The sequence below is a fragment of the Coregonus clupeaformis genome, chromosome 24 (genome assembly GCF_020615455.1).
Source record: "Coregonus clupeaformis isolate EN_2021a chromosome 24, ASM2061545v1, whole genome shotgun sequence".
Taxonomy (NCBI): Eukaryota; Metazoa; Chordata; class Actinopteri; order Salmoniformes; family Salmonidae; genus Coregonus; species Coregonus clupeaformis.
Genome location: NC_059215.1, coordinates 33,982,425 through 34,002,297, shown reverse-complemented (window position 1 = coordinate 34,002,297; position 19,873 = coordinate 33,982,425). Strand labels below are relative to the sequence as shown.

Genomic DNA, 19,873 nt, shown 5'->3' with positions numbered 1-19,873 from the left:
TCCATTGTAATGTAATGTGTCATATTACCTGCGGAGCGAAGTACAGCATGACTACAGCATGACTACTCACCTCGCCTGCCGCTCACACCGATCTGCCTCCCCTCGAATTCTGAATTGTATTAATATTTGATCACATTATGAATTGGATGAGGAATACAATCACCAAGGTAAATACACCTGTTCCGCCAAGCAAGAAATTGAGAAAATCCAACCGTAGGCTTATGTCACCAGCTGGGTTAGGTTTAGATCATTACACATGTTTTTAGATTGTCTGAAGCCTGCATTTTTAGGTCACCCAGGATAATAACTTCTGATTTAGTAAAAGAAGACAACAAACTAGTTAACTCCTCGAGTGCACAAAGGTTAGCTAAGGGAGGACAGTATGCCCCTATAAGAGTTATGGATCAATTTTTCCCCAGACAAAGGCTTAAAGATAGTAGCTAAAACATTTTGGCAAGGGAAATGGATTTCCATAGATTTTTTATAAAATGGCCACTCCACCACCTCTACCCTGTCTGTCAGCTCTGAATACATGATAACCCTCAATATTAATATCAGAGTCCAGAATGTCCACAGAGATCCAAGTTTCAGTCAATACCAGAGTATCCGGATTCATCTGCAAAGCCCAGATCTTGATGTAATCCAGTTTAGGAAGTAAGCTCCTAATGTTCAGATGCATCAACCCAAGACCTTTACGATTTTTTAAGTCACAGGGAAACTCAAACTCAAACAAGCTAAGTTCAATAGGCGGTTGCAGGCCCTGTCTGATGGTTGATATTGATATAGTTGGTATGGGTATAAGATTGCATAGAACTGCACCATTTGGTCTATCCCTATTAGTAGAGGAAGGAGAAGAAAATGGAAAGACTTTTCCAATTGATTTACCTGGCTGTACGCTGTTCAAGAAAAGGTTCAGTAGCCCTACCCATCAAGGTGACAGACAGTGACACATTCAATACCGCCTTGCACACTCTTGCCTGCATCTATCTGATCTAGAGTGTAATCATTAGTCCAACAGTTAAAAACATTTAAGAAACGTTTTTCAACAGAATCGGCGGAATACACATCTGATCACACGCAAACACAGTTCACTTTCATAGCAGCCACATACAAACAGCATGATCATTTTGCTCATTGTAGAATTCCTTCTCGCATCTACGCGCTCTCCTCCTCTCACCTTTTCCCCATAACAATGAGATGTAATTTCCTCAGTTGCTTCTGGTTATTATCAAATGGTATTACAGACACATCCAAATATTTCTGTTCACTCCCTTACCATCGGCAGACGTTTTCGGAGCATGAGGTCTGATACCAACAGGCTCAGAGACCGTTTCTATCTACAAGCCATCAGCCTGCTGAACACTTGAACTGGACTGACCACCTGCTCTGATTCTTCGCACCTTAGCACACATGCACTCACTCACGCACACACCCACACAAACATACACACATCCACACACACAGTGCCTTCAGAAAGTATTCAGGCCTTTTGAATTTTTCCACATTTTGTTGTGTTACAAAGTGGGATTAACATGAATTTGTCATTTTTTTATCGACAATATAAAATACTATGTAATGTCAAAGTGAAAGAAAAATTCTAACATTTGTAAAAGAAATCATGAAAAATAAAACACTAATATATCTTGATTAGATAAGAATTCAACCCCCTGAGTCAGTACATGTTAGAATCACCTTTGGCAGCGATTATAGCTGTGAGTCTTTCTGGGTAAGTCTCTAAGAGTTTTCCACACCGGGATTGTGCAACATTTGCCCATTATTCTTTTTGCCCATTAATCTCCCAGCTCTGTCAAATTGGTTGTTGATCATTGCTACACAACCATTTCCAGGTCTTGCCATAGATTTAAGCAGATTTAAGTCAAAACTGTAACTTGGCCACTCAGGAACATTCACTCTCTTCTTGGTAAGCAACGCCAGTGTAGATTAGGTTATTGCTGAAAGGTGAATTCATCTCCCAGTGTGGTGGAAAGCAGACTGAACCAGGTTTTCCTCTAGGATTTGTCCTGTGCTTACCGTCATTCCATTTATTTTAATCCTGAAAAACTCCCTAGTCCTTAACGATTACAACCATACCCATAACATGATGCAGCCACCACAATGCTTGAAAATATGGAGAGAGGTACTTAGTAATGTGTTGTATTGGATTTGCCTCATACATCATCAATTACTTTGCCAATTTTTTTGCAGTATTATTTTAGTGCCTTGTTGCAAACAGGATGCAATATTTTTATGCGGTACGTGTGGGGTACAGAGATGAGGTAGTCATTGAAAAATCATGTTAAACACTATTATTACACATAGAGTGAGTCCATGCAACTTATGTGACTTGTTAAGCATATTTTTATTCCTTTACTTGTTTAGGCTTGCCATAACAAAGGGGCAAGACATTTCAGCTTTTCATTTTACATTTATTTGTAAACATTTAGAAAAACATAATTCCACTTTCACATTATGGGGCGTTGTGTGTAGTCCAGTGACAAAATTGATTGCTAAATACTGCAACATTTTAACACTTGCCCCCCCCCCTCCCCTCCCCTCCCCTCCCCTCAACACATGTAAATGTTGAGACTATAAATTGTGCCTTCCTGTATTATGCTTATGCTAAAAAAATGATTATATTCTACTGAGACATTTTTCTTTGTTCATAGTCATATTTTATTTACTATTGTTGTTGCATTATCAAGAAGGAACCTGCACGTAAGCATTTAGTTCGACAGTGTTTACCGTGTGAATCCCGTACATACGACTAATACAACTTGAAACTATTGCTGTGTAATTTTTTTCTCTCCATTTCATAGATATAATCAGGGGACTTTTATTTTGAAAGGGAATTACAACGAGCACAACCTTATTGTTGCTGGCTTCACACAGCTGTTTAACCAGCCCCCCCCCCCCATTTGAAATGGTTAAAATGTAAAATCTTAACAGTTATTGTTAAGGGTAGGTACCAGTTATTGTTAAGGGTAGGGGCGTCCCAAGTGTACAGTACAGTCACAGTCATGAGACAGATATTTCACCGGATGTATAAATGTGAAGCATCCTGTTGGCGTTTCCATTCACTACCAAATATGGTGGTGAGAAGTAGCCCAGTGGCCGGCAGTGGGAGATGATGGAGCAAGATGGATTTTGGCCCACATTCTGCTACTTTTCTCATCGATGAAACATTTGATCTCAATACAGATTTCTGTTTCCAAAACTAGAATCTGTTACGAACTGAGTGGACTTAGTTTTTCTAGACTTTACCCTTTGCCAACGTTTCAAAAAATTGCGTTGTTTAGAAGGAGTACAAGGGCGAATTTAGTTACTGCACGAACACTTCAGAGTAGGCGTTCCCTAACGGAAATATGCAAATACTTGTAGCCAGGCTCTCGCTAGCTCGTGCTTGTTCTGCCCACTATGATTAATTTGCTCCAATTGGAAACGACAGGCTGTTGTCTATCTTGGGTTAGTTAAAAAAACATATTTGGTATAGTTTACTCTAGCCCTACACTCGGGTGTATCACTTATTTTGTTTTAGCATCCTCTGTACATTATTTTGATAGTGCACAAGTGCTTACAAATGCAGTCATTACAAAAAGCCAAATACACTCATTTTATACTAAGGTGTCATTATACACAAGTCCTATTGCACAAAAACGTTGGATATATTAAACTAAATAATGCATTTGTAGTAACATTAATGTAAACATGTTTTTATTTAATACAAAACAAATAATATAAAGCAAAAAAGTACTTTATGTTAAACTGAGGATTTTCAGAATATCTATGTGCACCAGGTTCTGTACAATATACTCAAACCTTTCAAAACAGTCCTTGAGTCTAAATGTAGAAAACTTCAATAGTCATTCTCCAACCACCCTTCCATGTTCCTTTGAGTGAGTCCAGGCCTACACATTTCAGTCATTTAGCAGATGCCCTTATCCAGAGTGACTTAAGTTAGTGCATTCATCTTAAGATAGCTAGGTGGGACAACCACATATCACAGTCATAGTAAGTACAATTTTTCCTCATAGCTATCAGCAGTCAGAGCTAGTAAGAGGGAAAAGAGTGAAGTGTGAGGTCATGAAAGGCTTTTCCAACTGCTCTTAAACGCTAGTAAAACTAAATGCATGCTCTTCAATCGAACGCCCGCCTAACTAGAATCACTACTATCGGCGGGTCTGATTTAGAATATGTGGACAACTACAAATACCTAGGTGTCTGGTTAGACCGTAAACTCTCCTTCCAGACTCACATTAAGCATCTCCAATCCAAAATTAAATCTAGAATCGGCTTCCTATTTCGCAACAAAGCCACCTTCACTCATACTGCCAAACATGCCCTCGTAAAACTGACTATCCTACCGATCCTTGACTTCGGCGATGTCATTTACAAAATTGCCTCCAACACTCTACTCAGCAAATTGGATGTAGTCTATCACAGTGCCATCCGTTTTGTCACCAAAGCCCCATATACTACCCACCATTGTGACCTGTACGCTCTCGTTGGCTTGCCCTCACTACATATTCGTCGCCAAACCCACAGGTCATCTATAAATCTCTTCTAGGCAAATCCCCGCCTTATCTTAGATCATTGGTCACTATAGTAACACCCACCCGTAGTATGCGTTCCAGCAGTTATATCTCACAGGTCATCCCCAAAGCCAACACCTCATTTGGCCGCCATTCCTTCCAGTTCTCTGCTGCCAATGACTGGAACGAACTGCAAACATCTCTGAAGCTGGAGACACTTATCTCCCTCACTAACTTTAAGCATCAGTTGTCAGAGCAGTTTACCGATCACTGCACCTGTACACAGCCCATCTGGAATTAGCCCACCCAACTACCTCATCCCCATATTATTTATTTTGCTCATTTGCACCCCAGTATCTCTATTTGCACATCATCTTCTGCACATCTATCACTCCAGTGTTAATACTAAATTGTAATTATTTTTGCACTATGGCCTATTTATTACCTTACCTCCATAATTTACTACATTTGCACACACTGTATATAGATTTTCTATTGTGTTTTTGACTGTACGTTTTGTTTATCCCATATGTAACTCTGTTGTTGTTATCGCACTGCTTTGCTTTATCTTGGCCAGGTCGCAGTTGTAAATGAGAACTTGTTCTCAACTGGCTTACCTGGTTAAATAAAAGTGGGATTAGGGGACGGGGGTGCAAGGGGGGCTGCTGTGGGATTATTTAAAATACTCTTTGAAGGGTTTGTTTTCAGAACATGGGCAGGGACTCTGCTGTCCACCATTGGGGTGCCAGGACAGAGAAGAGCTTGGACTGGGCTGAGCGGGAGCTGCCCTCCCGTAGGACTGGGAGGGCCAAGAGACCAGAGGTGGCAGAACAAAGTACTTGGGTTGGGGTGTAGGGTTTGAGCAGAGCCTGAAGGTAGGGAGGGGCAGTTCCTCTTTCTCCTCCATAGAATCCAACAACACTGCCATCTACTGACAACATGATTTATTACATATTTTTAGAGTTAACAGTATTTTTATTTGTAGACAGAAAAACACTTATGCCTACCTAACCAAATGTTAATATTACATTAGTCCATTATAAAATAAATTACTCTAAAGGGAGCCAACATGTATCTGCATGCAGTTTGTGGATAGAATTGTGATCAATCTTTGCAGAACAAATATAGAAAACCTAGGTGCAAAAGCTGATAAGGCAGAAATAAACAGTAAAAATGCTAGTCAGTAAAATTGAAATATTTTCTGAAAACATATCTTAAGATGCTTTGTCAATGCATCAACATACTCAAATACCCTAACCCTGTAGCAAAAACAGGAAAACCCAGGAACATTGTCATAAAAATGTAAATGACATGTTATCACCGGAATTATTTTATTTTGGAATTAAACATTCAATACTGAACAGAAACGCATTTCCTGCAGGTAATAAAACGTATTACATACAGTGCATTCGGAAAGTATTCAGACCCCTTGACTTTTTCCACATTTTGTTACGTTACAGCCTTATTCAAAAATTTATTCAATCGTTTGTTTTTTCCTCAATCTACACACAATACCCCATAACGACGAAGCAAAAACAGGTTTAGAAATGTTTGCAAATGTATTAAAAATAAAACAGAAATATTACATTTACATAAGTATTCAGACTAGGGCTGTCAAAGTTAAAGCGTTAATGCTTACATTTTCAATGGCGTATTTTCTTTTGACGCCATTAAAACATTCTTAGTTTGACCCTCTGAACTATCCATAGTTCAAATTCAAGCCCTGGCAGCCGATGCACTAGTTTGACAACCACTTTACTAGCTAGCTACTTGTATGACTGAATGATGGAGATTGCTAGTAAGGGGCTTTTAAATGGCAAATTACATTTCAAATCACTCCCAGATGGCTCTCTGGATAAAACCAAAGTAATTTTAATTTACTGCAAGGCTGAATTTGTCTATTTTTTACTTAACACTTTTTTTCTTAACTGCATTGTTGGTTAAGGGCGTGTAAGTAAGCATTTCACTGTAAGGTCTACACTGGTTGTATTCGGCGCATGTGGCAAATAAAATTTGATTTGGTTGTCCTTCTGGAAGGTTCTCCCATCGCCACAGAGGAACTCTGGAGCTCTTTCAGAGTGATCATTGGGTTCTTGGTCACCTCCCTGACCAAGGCTCTTCTACCCCGATTGCTCAGTTTGGCCAGGCGGCCAGCTCTAAGAATTGTCTTGGTGGTTCCAAACTTTTTCCATTTAAGAATGATGGAGGCCACTATGCTGCAGACATTTTTGGTACCCTTCCCCAGTTCTGATATGCACTGTCAACTGTGGGACCTTATATAGACAGGTGTGTGCCTTTCCAAATCATGTCCAATCAATAGAATTTACCACAGGTGGACTCCAATCAAGTCGTAGAAACATCTCAAGGATGATCAATGGAAACAGGATGCACCTGAGCTCAATTTCGAGTCTCGTAGCAAAGGGTCTGAATACTTATGTAAATAAGGTATTTCAGTTTTTAAATAAATAATTATTTGCAAACATTTCTAAAAACCTGTTTTCCCTTTGTCATTTTGGGTACTGTGTGTAGATTGATGAGGATTTGTTTTAATTTAATCAATTTTATAATAAGGCTGTAACGTAACAAAATGTGGAAAAAGTCAACGGGTCTGAATACTTTCCGAATGCACTGTAAATATGACAATTAAAATAAGAGTTCTACAAGGCTGAACTTATGCAACACATTGGAATTTGGAAAGCGATTCAGTCTAACTCAGCCCATGTTCTTTCTAATCATTGCAAGAGCAGCCTCCTTCTCCTTCAAGAGTTCTTTCAGTCGTTTGATTCTCTCATGACGCTTGATTTCTTCAGGGTCCATGGGTGCTGTAGAGCAGAGATAACTGGTTGGGATCTCTCCAGCTGTACTACTTCCCTTCTCACTCACATTTGAAGGACATTGGATCTCCACAGATGTTTGCTCTTTATCTTCCATTTGAGCCTTTGTGGACTTTCTACGCTTTTGTTTAGCTGATATTGCAATTGCACAGGTACTGCCATCTGAGGTCCTGGTGTTCGGTGGTTTAGATGAACTAGGCCCCTCTTGTGAAGTGGATGATGAGCTCATTGCTTTGTCTTGTACTAGTGTTCCAGTCACCCCACATGGACACGCAGTGCATCTTCTCCCTTTTCCCCTTCTTTTTCTAGAGTTAGGCTTTATGTTGCTTGCTGTGCCACATAAGTGCCCAGGAGCGCAATCCATAGCTTCAGTGTTTGTTTGTGGGTGGACAGATGGAACGGGTGACTTTGAGCTTCTTTTTGAAATATGTACTGGATTGAGATCTGGCAGAGGTTTAGAAGGGACCCCTGTTTCAATTTCGGTGGAAATTAAATAATTGACAGTCGGTTCCTCATACCCAAATATGTGTTCAGCATCAGATAACATTTCCAGCTGAGGAGTTGGACTGGTGAGGGGCTGCATTTTCAACTGAGGACTTGGACTGGTGAGGGGCTGCATTTCCAACTGAGGAGTAAGACTGGTGAGGGGCTGCATTTTCAACTGAGGACTTGGACTGGTGAGTGGCTGCATTTCCAACTGAGGAGTAAGACTGGTGAGGGGCTGCATTTTCAACTGAGGACTTGGACTGGTGAGGGGCTGCATTTCCAACTGAGGAGTAAGACTGGTGAGGGGCTGCATTTTCAACTGAGGACTTGGACTGGTGAGGGGCTGCATTTCCAACTGAGGAGTAAGACTGGTGAGGGGCTGCATTTCCAACTGAGGAGTAGGACTGGTAAGGGGCTGCATTTCCAGCTGAGGAGTTGGACTGGTAAGGGGCTGCATTTCCAGCTGAGGAGTTGGACTGGTGAGGGGCTGCATTTCCAGCTGAGGAGTTGGACTGGTGAGGGGCTGCATTTCCAGCTGAGGAGTTGGACTGGTGAGGGGCTGCATTTCCAGCTGAGGAGTTGGACTGGTGAGGGGCTCTGTGTTTTCTGAACTTTCAGATGCATTTTCAACTTTTCCTATTTTCAGTCTTTTAGCATCTATTGGGCAACTATCATCATTCCTAGTTGCAGAGACCTGTGAAACAAGGTGCTTAATTTTTAGAGTGGGAAATACAGTAATACATCTTGGAAAATGCTGTTCAAATTAATGGTAAAACAATATACTTTTTGTCTCGAAATTCAACCGTGACAATCTAATAGGCTAAAGTAGACCAACAATACCTCATGCATTAGTAAGCTTTGGAAAGTAGAAAATGATCAGTTACCTCGTGTTCCCTCCTTTTTACCAAAATGTTTGATCCCTGTAACAATTTGCGAATAGCCTCTATGGTACGTTTGTTTGTGGTCCCAATCCGAGGAAACACTTTAGGGATAGCCTTGGGTTTAGCATCAACCCTCTCCAAACATATTTTCACATCAGATGTGATCCCAAACATCTGTTTCAGCAGGCGATCACAAGTTTCCAAGGATTTCATGTCCAACACAGAAGTCCGCTGCTCAGGGATGGGATCTGATGAGCTCTAAAATTGGGGAATGATCAAGATTAAAAGCCTTGGTGAGTTTACTTTATTATACTGAACAAAAATATAAACACAACGTGCAACAATTTCAAAGATTGTACGGAGTTACAGTTCATATAAGGAAATCAGTCAATTGAAATAAATTCATTAGGCCCTAATCTATGGATTTCACATGACTGGGGAGCCAGGCCCAGCAAATCAGAATGCGTTTTTCCCCACAAAAGGGCCTTTTTACAAACATAAATACGCCTTGCATGCTCCCTCAAAACTTGAGACATCTGTGGCATTGTGTTGTGTGACAAAACTGCACATTTTAAAGTGGCCTTTTATTGTCCCAAGCACAAGGTGCACCTGTGTAATAATAATGCTGTTTAATCAGCTTCTTGATATGCCACATCTGTCAGGTGGATGGATAATTTTGGCAAATGAGAAATGCTCACTAACAGGGATGTAAACAAATTTGTGCACAAAATTTGAGAGAAATAACCTTTTTGTGCGCATGGAACATTTCTGGGATATTTATTTTTAGCTCATGAAACGTGGGACCAACACTTTAAATGTTATGGTTAATATTATTGTTCAGTGTAGCTATCTGAGTAGTGGGATGTCTTACCTTTTCTTTGTGAGTCTCCATTTCTGTTTGGAGAGAGGTACTTCCAGGAATGTTGTCCATTTCTTGCGTGGCGGCATGGTGCTGACTGTTTCCAATCCCCTGGTCAGTGGCATCATCCTGGACGCTCCCCATTTCTTGGGTTGAAGCACTGGGACGACTGCTTCCCATTTCCTTGCTAGTGGCATTACCCTGAATGTTCTCTATTCGGATTCCAGTTGCACGGCCATGAAATCTTTGCAGTATTTTCCTATACTGACCAGTGATGTTTTGCTGACGGGAGTTCAACTCTAGGCCTGTTGCACTACCTTGAAAGCCTGCCATGTCTTGGGCAGTGGCAATGCTCTGACACTTTTCTATTGACAGGCCAGATACTTTCTTCTGACTATCCACTACCTGGCCATTCAAATGATCTTGACTGCATAACATTTCTTGTTCAGCTTCCAAGTCATTCAGCATATAAGCCATTTCTTTGTCTCCTTCAACTACTTTAGACACCGTTTTGGGTGGAAGGTATGAGACAAATATTACATTGGAGTCTTCGTCCTCATCGACTTCAGGTTGCCTTGTTACGCCCCTTGTTGATATTGCCTGGCATGTAAGGTCATCCTGTGGATCATCGTCACAGAGGTCAATGATGTCATCTGGTATAACAATGTGTTTAGGATCTGGTCTGGTTTTATTTGACAATTGTGATCCAAATGAGGCGCTTAAGGGTAGGGAGGGCGGTAAGCTGATTCTCTGATTGAATCCAACACTTTCTGCTGCCTGTGTGGTGGAGTCACCCATGTTCCTACTGGCCTCCAAGGGCTTTGATGGTCGGTTACAAAGCTCAGGGGTTTTCTTGGCTACAAAATACACCTTCCCATTGTACATCACTAAGGCATTGTCCTTCTCTTGGCCAATTTTTGTCTGACTCTCTTGGGAAGGTGAACACTTTTTTGCTGTGTTTTCACAGGTTTTGGTGCCTTTTTCCATCTCTGCCAGAGTTTTCAGAATATCTGAGGTCATAGAAGAGGAATTCACAGGAACAAGGCATGGAGCAGGTGAGCCATCCGCCTCCTCAATCACCCACTTAATAGGAGTGACCGGTCTTTTGCCATCCTTAGCAGTAGTAGAACACGGTGTTGAGCCTGTCGAAGAGCATGTAGAAAGTGTCTGGCCAGATGACCTTGGAAGTCGGCTGAGGGAGAGGGCTGTCTTCTGAGATGTTGGACATAATGGAGTACCACCTGGTTTCATGGTTTGGACAGGGGACACATAAAGAACCATTGGCAAATTTGAATTTGAGGCACAGCTCGTTGATGAAGTAAATATCTGTCTCTTTATGGCTGGGGGGAGTGCGGATGCTGGAAGGGTTTTCACTTGAGCATTAGGGGGAATTTGAAGGTATTGTCCATTTGGAAGCGCTGGAGATTTCACAGTGACTGGCAGCTGTTCCTTATTCAAAAGTGTTAGCTCAGGTGATGTCAAGGATACCGCACTTTGGGCTACTTTTGTTGTTACTATAGGAGTCTGGATGCTCACTGAATGATATATTCCTGTCAGATTGGTTGGATTTGGAGAGGTACTCATGTAAAATTGCCTTTTATTCACAGATTGTCCTTTAGCTGTGGGTCCCAAAGTAGACATGTTAATCTTCGAAATTGATGGCACGTCCAAGGTAAGATCTCGTTGAGGTTCAGCAATATCCTTCATAGTGCTTGTTGGTGATCGAACAAACTGTCCGTTGACTTTTTGAACAGGGATTAGTTTCATAACATTTCTCCCATCACTTCCCACAGCTGGCATCGCTTGGTAAAAGACACCTGTCCCACTGAAAAGGAAAAATATAATACATAAGCATTTCACAGCAAGACAGTTCAGGCAATTAAAATCGTTTTGAGAGTTTTGATTATCTGTCCCTACAAAAATATTGGCCTAGGCCTATGTGTTTGATACAATACATGAACAATACAGGCCACCTCTTAATTGAGATCAAATCAATGCAGTTAGATTTGCTTGTATACAACAGCTGCACGCTTACTCATGCACTGACACATCACACACTTTCCTTTTGTTGAACCTTACTCCCTACTTATTTGTTTTATGTTTTTCTTTGTCTTTTGTCTCACATAGTTTTTGTATAGATTTTTGTTTATTGTGTTTCTTTAATACCATCTAAAGCACCTTTGGATCCTTGAAAAGCGCTATATCGTTCCCATGTATTATTATTATTTATAGTGGTGGCTGGAAGCTTGCCTGATGACACACCCTGAATTTAATTCCGCTGCTCTATAGATTCCTACATACATTTAGTCTGAAACACACGTGGCGCTATTTCTTTTTAAACGTAAACATAATAAATAAATATATATTATTTTGGGGGAGTTGGGGTCTCAACAAATGCTAACAAATTACTACCTAATTCCCATAGCAGACACTAGCTAAATGCTAACAAGTGCAAGCGAACATAAACTAATTGCAAGAACAGACTGCCATCTCAAATACTACTCACAGTTTGCTGCATGCACAAAACAAATATTAGACAGCAGGGATCTTGATCCTGTAGGGGATTGATTGTCTCTGCTGTAACCAAGAAGCTTGATCTTGCCATCTAGCTGCAAACCTGGAGCCCTGAGACAGATACCATTTCTTTGGCACATCTTAGATGGTTAACTTAAGTTATAAGCAGTGGCGTAGCACCCAACACCACAGCCCCTGCGACACGGGGAGCTTAGAGCTTTAGGGGGCCCAGGGACAGTATTGAAAATCATACAGTCTGTATTTAAGAATACCCCGGTATACGGTATATCGCCCAAGCCTAATTCATACAAGACCATACAGACTCCCCAGATCTTCACAAGTGTTGCAGTATGTGCAGCGTACTCTCCACCTGACTCACTCTATGCTGAACAACTCATTGACCATCTGGTAGACAGTTGACTCCCTGCGGGTAGAACACCCTGCTAGTGAAGTTATCATTGGTGATGACTTTAATCTAGTGAGCATGGAGAGGCCACAATCTTGAACAGATCCATAAAACCATAAGAGTGCAAAATATTATTGACCTGATGATCATCCACCCATCATCCTTCTACTCTGAACCTGCTATTTCTGACCCACAAGTGACCACAATGTTGTTACAATACAACTTAAAACTGAAGAAGTCCAAAAATCATACTGTCAGAAAGGTATTCAGGCCACTGCAAGACTCAAGCGTGCGTTCATTTGGGCAGTGGATCACCTCCCACCACTAAGTCCCACCACCTGTAAGTCAGATGCCAAAAGAGAAGTCAGCTGCCATATATACTTCCCAACAATCAAAAATAGAGGATCACTTCCCAACAAAATCTGTTTGGCTACACTTCCGTGATAAGCCATGGATAACCCCAGAGATAAAGGCAATGGTCAGAGACCGCCAGAGAGCATTCCATAACCAAATCACAACCCTATGGAAGGAATTAAGGAATAAGGTGCAACAGAAAATTTTAACTGAGAAAGAAGCATTCTACAGAGACAAGATCCAGCCCAATGGCATAACAACATCAAAGACTTAGCCAACCTCTCCCAAACTGAGGCAACCTTCCACAGAGGGTCTTAGACCAGACAATAGACATGGTACAGCAAATGAAATTAATAAAACACTATCAAAAGCAGGGATTGGAACCGGTTCATGGAACAGAACAAAAACCGGAAAAATTATGTTTTTTTCAAGGAACGGAACGTGGAACGAAAGTGATCCATACTGTTTCAGAACAAAACGTATTTAAAATGCATGGGAACCAGTTAATAATGTTATTTTACTTTCCAGGCATTTTTTTCTAGTCCCGCAACAAAGCGCCTATGCAAAGCCCTTCCTCTGTCACTCAGAAACGTATGTGTCTGCCTGCAAGCTGAAAAACGTTGCTTGTGCGTGTTTAGGCTATCTGCCCCTCAATGCTAGTTAAGGATACTATAGGCCTAGTTATCACGTTTCACGTTGGATTTATTAACTACAAAAAAAGGTAAGACGTGTTTTTAATTCTGGTGCCACTCTGCACACACAATCTTGTTAGCTATCTAGCTCAAGCTTGTTAGATAGCTAGCTCAAAGGACATTCAAAGTTCCTCCACAGAAGCCGCTTCTCCTAGGTATAATTATGTGGACCTAATTCAGATAATGCATGTCATAACAAGATGCCCAGCACGTCAAGCCTCCTCCTCAACCCTCTCTCACTCACTCCCCACCCACAACATTTCAGTCGCATCTTGCGCCATAGGCTACACTTGTCTGTCCATCACGCATGTAAACAACTAGCTTGCCTGCTCTATCCGCACTGATTGGTGAAGTAATTTAATGAGCCAAATGTAAAAAACAGTTGATTTCACAGGTTAAAAAAGGAACAGAAAGGAACAATATAAAACTGTACTTTTTTTTGGTTCGAACTGGTTAAAAACGTTCTTGCTGGTCGGAACAGTGGAACAAAAAAAATAGTGGTTCTGTTCAGAACTAAACCTACCACCCATCAACCCAGCACTGCTGCCCTCCATTTTACCAGCATGCCCTGCTCCAACAGTCCAACCCTGGGAAGTCTACAGAAAGCTGCAGAAGGTGAAAACTTTTAAGGCAGCGGACCCAAATGAAATCCCAGGCAGACTAATAAAGGAGTTTGCATATGAAAAGTAGCTGAGAGCTTTATCACAGAATGGGCTCTGACCAACATCCTACCCTAGACAGACACCCAGCAGTACAGATGTCTACAAGGCTGATCAACAGCACACTGGCTGGTGGATCTAACCAACAAGCTCTTCAAGTCCCAGGATAAGCATAGTTCCACCTGCTCCCTGGTGACCACTGACTTCAGCAAAGCCTTTGGCCGTGTCTGCCACAACCTCGCCATCACCAGGATGTTAGAGCTTGGGCTTCAATCATCGCTTGCCAGATGGATATGCAACTTCCTCTCTAATAGACACCAGGTGGTGTGGTATCATTGTGTGCTGTCTGAGTGTCAGTAAACTTGTGGCCTACCTCAAGGAACTCTGCTTGGTCCGCTGAATGTTATTGCAAACAGCAGTCAAGCAATGGACGTTTGTGGATGACCTTAATTTATTAGAATCCAGAACACTAACATCACCTCCACCATCCAAGAAGACCTGGCTGACCTGGAGAAGTGGTCAGTGGGGAGACACATGGTTCTACACCCTATGAAGTGAAAAGTGCTCCATGTGCACTTCACGAAGTCACCACATACACTACCACCCGTCAATCAACAACACAGAACTCCAGAAGGTAGAGGTTATCAAGATCCTAGGAATCTTCATTTAAGGCAATCTAAGATGGACAACACAGGTAGAGCACATCTGTGAAAAGGCCAGCCGACGTCTGTTCCTCTTCCGACGCCTTAAACACTTCCACATCCCTAAGGAGGACCTGGTAATGGTATTCACCACCTACATCCGACCAGCTGTGGAATATGCTTCCCCAGTGTGGCATGCAGGGCTAACCAAGAGACAGTCTGACACCCTTGAGAGGGTCCAGAGAAGAGCAGTATGCATCATCATGGGCACAGACCACACCTCCTACTCAGATGCATGCACCAATCTGGACCTACCATCACTCCACAAATGCAGGGAAAGTCTCTAAAGATCCTTCGCAAGATCTCTTCTAAAATTCGATCCCTACCACCATATGCTCCCACCCCAATGATCGTCTGTTAGTCTACACCAGACCCACTCCTCAACTAAACTGGAACTGAATCATTGCAGCACTGAGCGTTTCCGTTTTAGTGCCATCCAAGCCATGGTTTGCCTCCTTAACGGTTGATGAACATTATTTTTTAAATGTCCATTTTCTATTGTCTACATCTGTTGTATATTGTTTTAATATTAAAATGTTCGTTGTACTCACAATTCAGCATGTTGCTGCCATTTGTACAATGTTCTGTTGAAAAAGTATCTCAAGCCCAGATTGTCAAAAAGTTATACAAATGGGCAAACAAGTAGAACACCCAATTAGTAATTATGATGACTGACTGGCCCATAGGTGGCGGTATAATAAGCAGTTGAATTCAAAACCTCAGGCCTGCCACACTGTTTGGCATAGAGATATGGAAGTCGGTATTGTAAGTGGTTCCATCTTAATGAACAAATTTGTCCCAAGGATCTTTGACCTCCACCCTATTGGATTTTTCTCCATTTTGGAAGTTTTAACAAATCTTTAAAAATATTCTCATGAACCACAAGTCTAATTCACTCAAAATGTACGTTTACAACCTCTGCCATGACTGAGTTTTTGAAAAGATGACAGAAAATCCAAATTGTGTCAAATCTAACTTAAATGTCCCCATCCCAAACCCAATGAAACCGCTCAACTTCAATTTGATCCATTTGTGGACATGACAAGGAAGGTCTACTCTAAAACACATGTTGATATATCCAAAAACATGGAAACAGGACAAAATTCAGTTGTGAACCTAAACTGTTAGCATTTATGCTAAGATTTGGAGCCAATATCTCAAGCCCAGGTTGTCCAAAAGTTAAAGAAATGGAACATGTCATTAGAACACCCAATAAGTAATTATGGGGCCAAACCATCTAACTGAATGGCTCATAGGTGGCGTTATAATAAGCACTTAAATTCAAAAGCTCAGCCGACCACCCCGTTTGATGTAGGCCTCGAGCTACGAAAGTCAGAATAAAAAATAAGTAAATTTGCCTCAAGGACCTATGACCTCCGCCATATTAGACTTTCCTCTATCTTGGATGTTTGATCAAATATTAAAACATCTTATGAACCACAAATCTGATTCACTCAAAACACAAATGTACAATCTCCATCTCTACTGGAGTTAGTGAAACGCTAAGAATTTCAACAAAAGATGAATGAGAAAATTTCTATTTTTGATCCAGCAACTTGATAATAATTGAGGGGTTTAAAGACACCACAAGGAAGGTCTACTCCAAAGCACGTGTTGATATCTCCAAAAATATTGAAACAGGATGCAATTCAGTTGTGAAACTCAAGCTGTTAACATTTATGCTGATGCAAAAGCAGATATTTTCACGAACTGCAAATAGGCCTACATTTTACTTGTGATTTTGCAAGTAGATTGTGGCTAACATTCAGGGCCTAAAATGTACTTTTTGGTCCACCAGCCACCGTGGCAGGTAGATGAAAAAAATAATCGACCAGTCACTCAGATTGTTTTGGCCATAATTACAGATGACCATGCTTTGTAATGTTTCTAAAACAAGAAATGTATTAGTAAGAAGTAATGTGGTATATTGCTGAATTTCATAAATATTTTTGTGACCTGAGTCTTTTAACCAAAATAGAGACAAAATGTTCAGCTGCCCCTTTAAAGATGGGAGATTACCGTGGTAACGGGGCCACTCCAGTCATGTAACCTGTGTCTGAGAGTTGAGATCTGAGTAGGGCGAAGCAGCAGACTCAAACTAACATTGAAAACAACCAAGCTTGTGAACAAAACAAATGTAATAGCCAAGAAACACGACGACAAAGTTTCACTTTGTAGATAGACTTGAGTAAATTAGACCAATTTTTATGCCTGTGCGCAGCGCCTCCAAAAATGAATATCAGCACTTCACTCAGTGTGAACAGCTTCCCTGCCAGGCAGTGTTACTTTGCGAGGTGGGATATAGGATTCCTATTTCTTTGTGCAATTAGCAGCTATGAAACAAAACAGCAACCGCAGCATTTGAAAACAGCTACACGTGTTCATATTTTACTTTTGACTATTTTTATTTCGGCATTGTAATGCTTGCCCTGTAGAGCCCTGCAAATTTACCACCCGCCAACGTGGCTGGTAAAATAGACATTCTTACCCGCCAATATCTAAATCTACACGCATTTGGCGGGTGTTCATTTTATGCCCTGTTATCATTCCCGACCACGTTTGTGAAGGAATAGTGGCAACGTCAAACATAGCCACTCCAAACCAGTCGATGGCGCTATAATTGTTATGCGTGCACTAGGGAGGGATTGTAGCTAATATTCATGATATTAGAATAAATTAAAACATGGTGGCGCTGTTGCAAACATATCTTTGCTATTGTGCAAAAAATTTGAACACTGCCAGTAAAATGTTCCTTGAATCAAGTAAGTGTGTGTGTGTGTGTTTATTCAAATAAATAAAAACTGTCTAGGAACCTTCGTTGCTACTTGCAGCTATATTTACAACTTAAATTTGTAGCATGATGATTGATTTTATAAATTCATTGCTTCAATCAGTTGTAGAAGAGGAATATTGTCATTGAGCAGTAGTCCATTGTTATAGTCTCTGTTATAGTTCAATAGATGTGTGCAATATGATGGATAGCCTAATAATTCCTTTCATTGTTGGGGAGTCGTTTCAGTTCAGGCTACTTTCAGTGTAGTTCAAACTCCTGATGTAGGGAATCCCTTGTGGGACATTGATTACAGTATGTTGCCGTAATCCTGTAGAAAAAAATATTGGTATCAAATAAATAATAAATTGCCAATGTATTATTTAATTTAAGTTAGATCATTAAGTTGTCCAGTAAAGCCAAACATAAACTGGGCGCTGTGGGATAAAGCTACGGCATCCCCAACTGTTTTTGGTATAGGCTACAGCTGAGGGATGAGGTTGGGGAATCCCTCTCTCATAGAAAGTCTTCTAAATGCCAAGGACTGACAGTCCATTACATCCAATTTGTAAGTCGCTCTGGATAAGAGCGTCTGCTAAATGATGTAAATGTAAATCCAAGAGATAGGCCAGGTTTTAACCATATGTTGAAACTGTATATTGTTTGTTTTCATTCTTGCTGTTTGTAAATAATGGATTAATAAAACCTTGTATATTTTGGGTTATGATAAAGAAGATGGATAGAGGTTATTCTTCCAGAATCAATGGCTAAATATCAAGAACTTAAATGAACATCGAACAGCTTCCCAAATCCCAGACTGTAGCATTTCTAGCACAGTTGATATTCTGTTTATTTTGATTGCACAGGACTGTTTAATATTTTTGAACAATAGCTAGGCCTAACCTCATTAGGTCTCAACTCCGTCTAACTTTAAAGCAGCAATCAGCAGTTGAAACAATAACAAACCTCTCAAATTCATAGGGTTATGGATGCAAGTACTGACCATCCATGATATCAACATTCTAGTTTTAACCATTTTTTTTTGCTTTATTAGTGTGTTACATTTACTTTGTTTACAAACATGGGCGTAAAACAAGCTTATATTTTGGGTTCTGATGGGGTAGTTGAACTAAGTTCATGAGGTATTTAAATTATACAAGTTATATTCAAGAATCAATAGGTACATATTCATTTATAAATCAAAAAATGGATGTAGCTGGCAGATTGGCACTTAAAATAAATGTATTACATTTGAATAGTTTAGGCCGGGCTAGGCTACTTCCTTACATTTCAATGTAATCCTTTCTTCAATTCAACTGAAGTCACCCATTTCAAAAAAGATTGAGAAAGACCCCAACCCTCAAATTAAATGTTTTGATACACAGATTCTCTGTTAAGTCTTACCTGAGACACGTGCCTTGAGATGCCATCGTTTTACTTGGATTACTGTATGCGAGATTCAAGTTACTCATGCTATCCAAGGTAGATAGCTAACTTGCCTATCGAACCAGACAAAGTCAGCAGTGTGAAGCGCCAAAAAGCAGGGGGAACCCCTTGTTGTAGTTTATATCAATCGCACGCATGCCTAACATAAAAATATGGTAACGTCGTAGGCTATCTAATATCTGGTAACGTCGTTTCTCGACGGCTGCGCCATCTAACGTTAGCTAGTTAGCCTAGAGCTCTCGGTCTCAGTGATTGAGCAGCTCAGGGTAACGCTAGTTACGTTGCTTTTCTATGAATTACTGTCTAAATAGCTAACTCACCTAACTTACATTACATCACTGGTAGGCACTACTTTCTCCTGGAAAATAGTTTCACTTTCCAAAACTAACGTTAGCTATATGCTAGCTAGTCAGCTGGCTATCTTCAATCAATTTCCGTGGATTTCCTTTTTTTGCGTTACACTTCCGTGAAACGTTACCAGGGTGCACGTTCAAGAAATTGAATAATTCAATTTCGTCAATAGCGTCAGAATTCCGCTTATAAAAGGCTGTTTGCAAGACTCAAATGAGACCGGTATCTGTATCAAACCGTAGAAATCAATGTATCAGTCTATTTCTCTCATATCCATTAAACCCAGAGGGCGAACAGAACAGACCAAAACAACGTTCATAAAACGTCGACGATCTTGAATCTCCACTTGAGACGGCTACAATAATAATAATACGTAACTTCCGGAGACAAT

General features: G+C 40.7%; 1 protein-coding gene across 2 annotated transcripts; it reads right to left on the bottom strand.

Annotated features, from left to right (window-relative positions):
• Nucleotides 1-7,103: 7,103 nt before the first annotated feature.
• LOC121538266 (mucin-5AC) lies at nucleotides 7,104-19,820 on the bottom strand. Of its 2 annotated transcripts, XM_041846128.1 has the most exons (5): nucleotides 19,090-19,820; nucleotides 9,602-11,414; nucleotides 8,734-8,988; nucleotides 8,415-8,543; nucleotides 7,104-8,378 (listed from the first exon to the last, which is right to left on the bottom strand). In XM_041846128.1, the coding sequence occupies exons 1-5, from the start codon at nucleotides 19,155-19,157 to the stop codon at nucleotides 7,242-7,244; spliced, it is 3,402 nt and encodes a 1,133-aa protein (XP_041702062.1). In that variant the 5' UTR covers nucleotides 19,158-19,820; the 3' UTR covers nucleotides 7,104-7,241. The 2 variants fall into 2 exon arrangements, with proteins under 2 accessions (XP_041702062.1, XP_041702059.1); XM_041846125.1 differs by having other exon boundaries at nucleotides 7,104-8,543.
• Nucleotides 19,821-19,873: the final 53 nt, after the last annotated feature.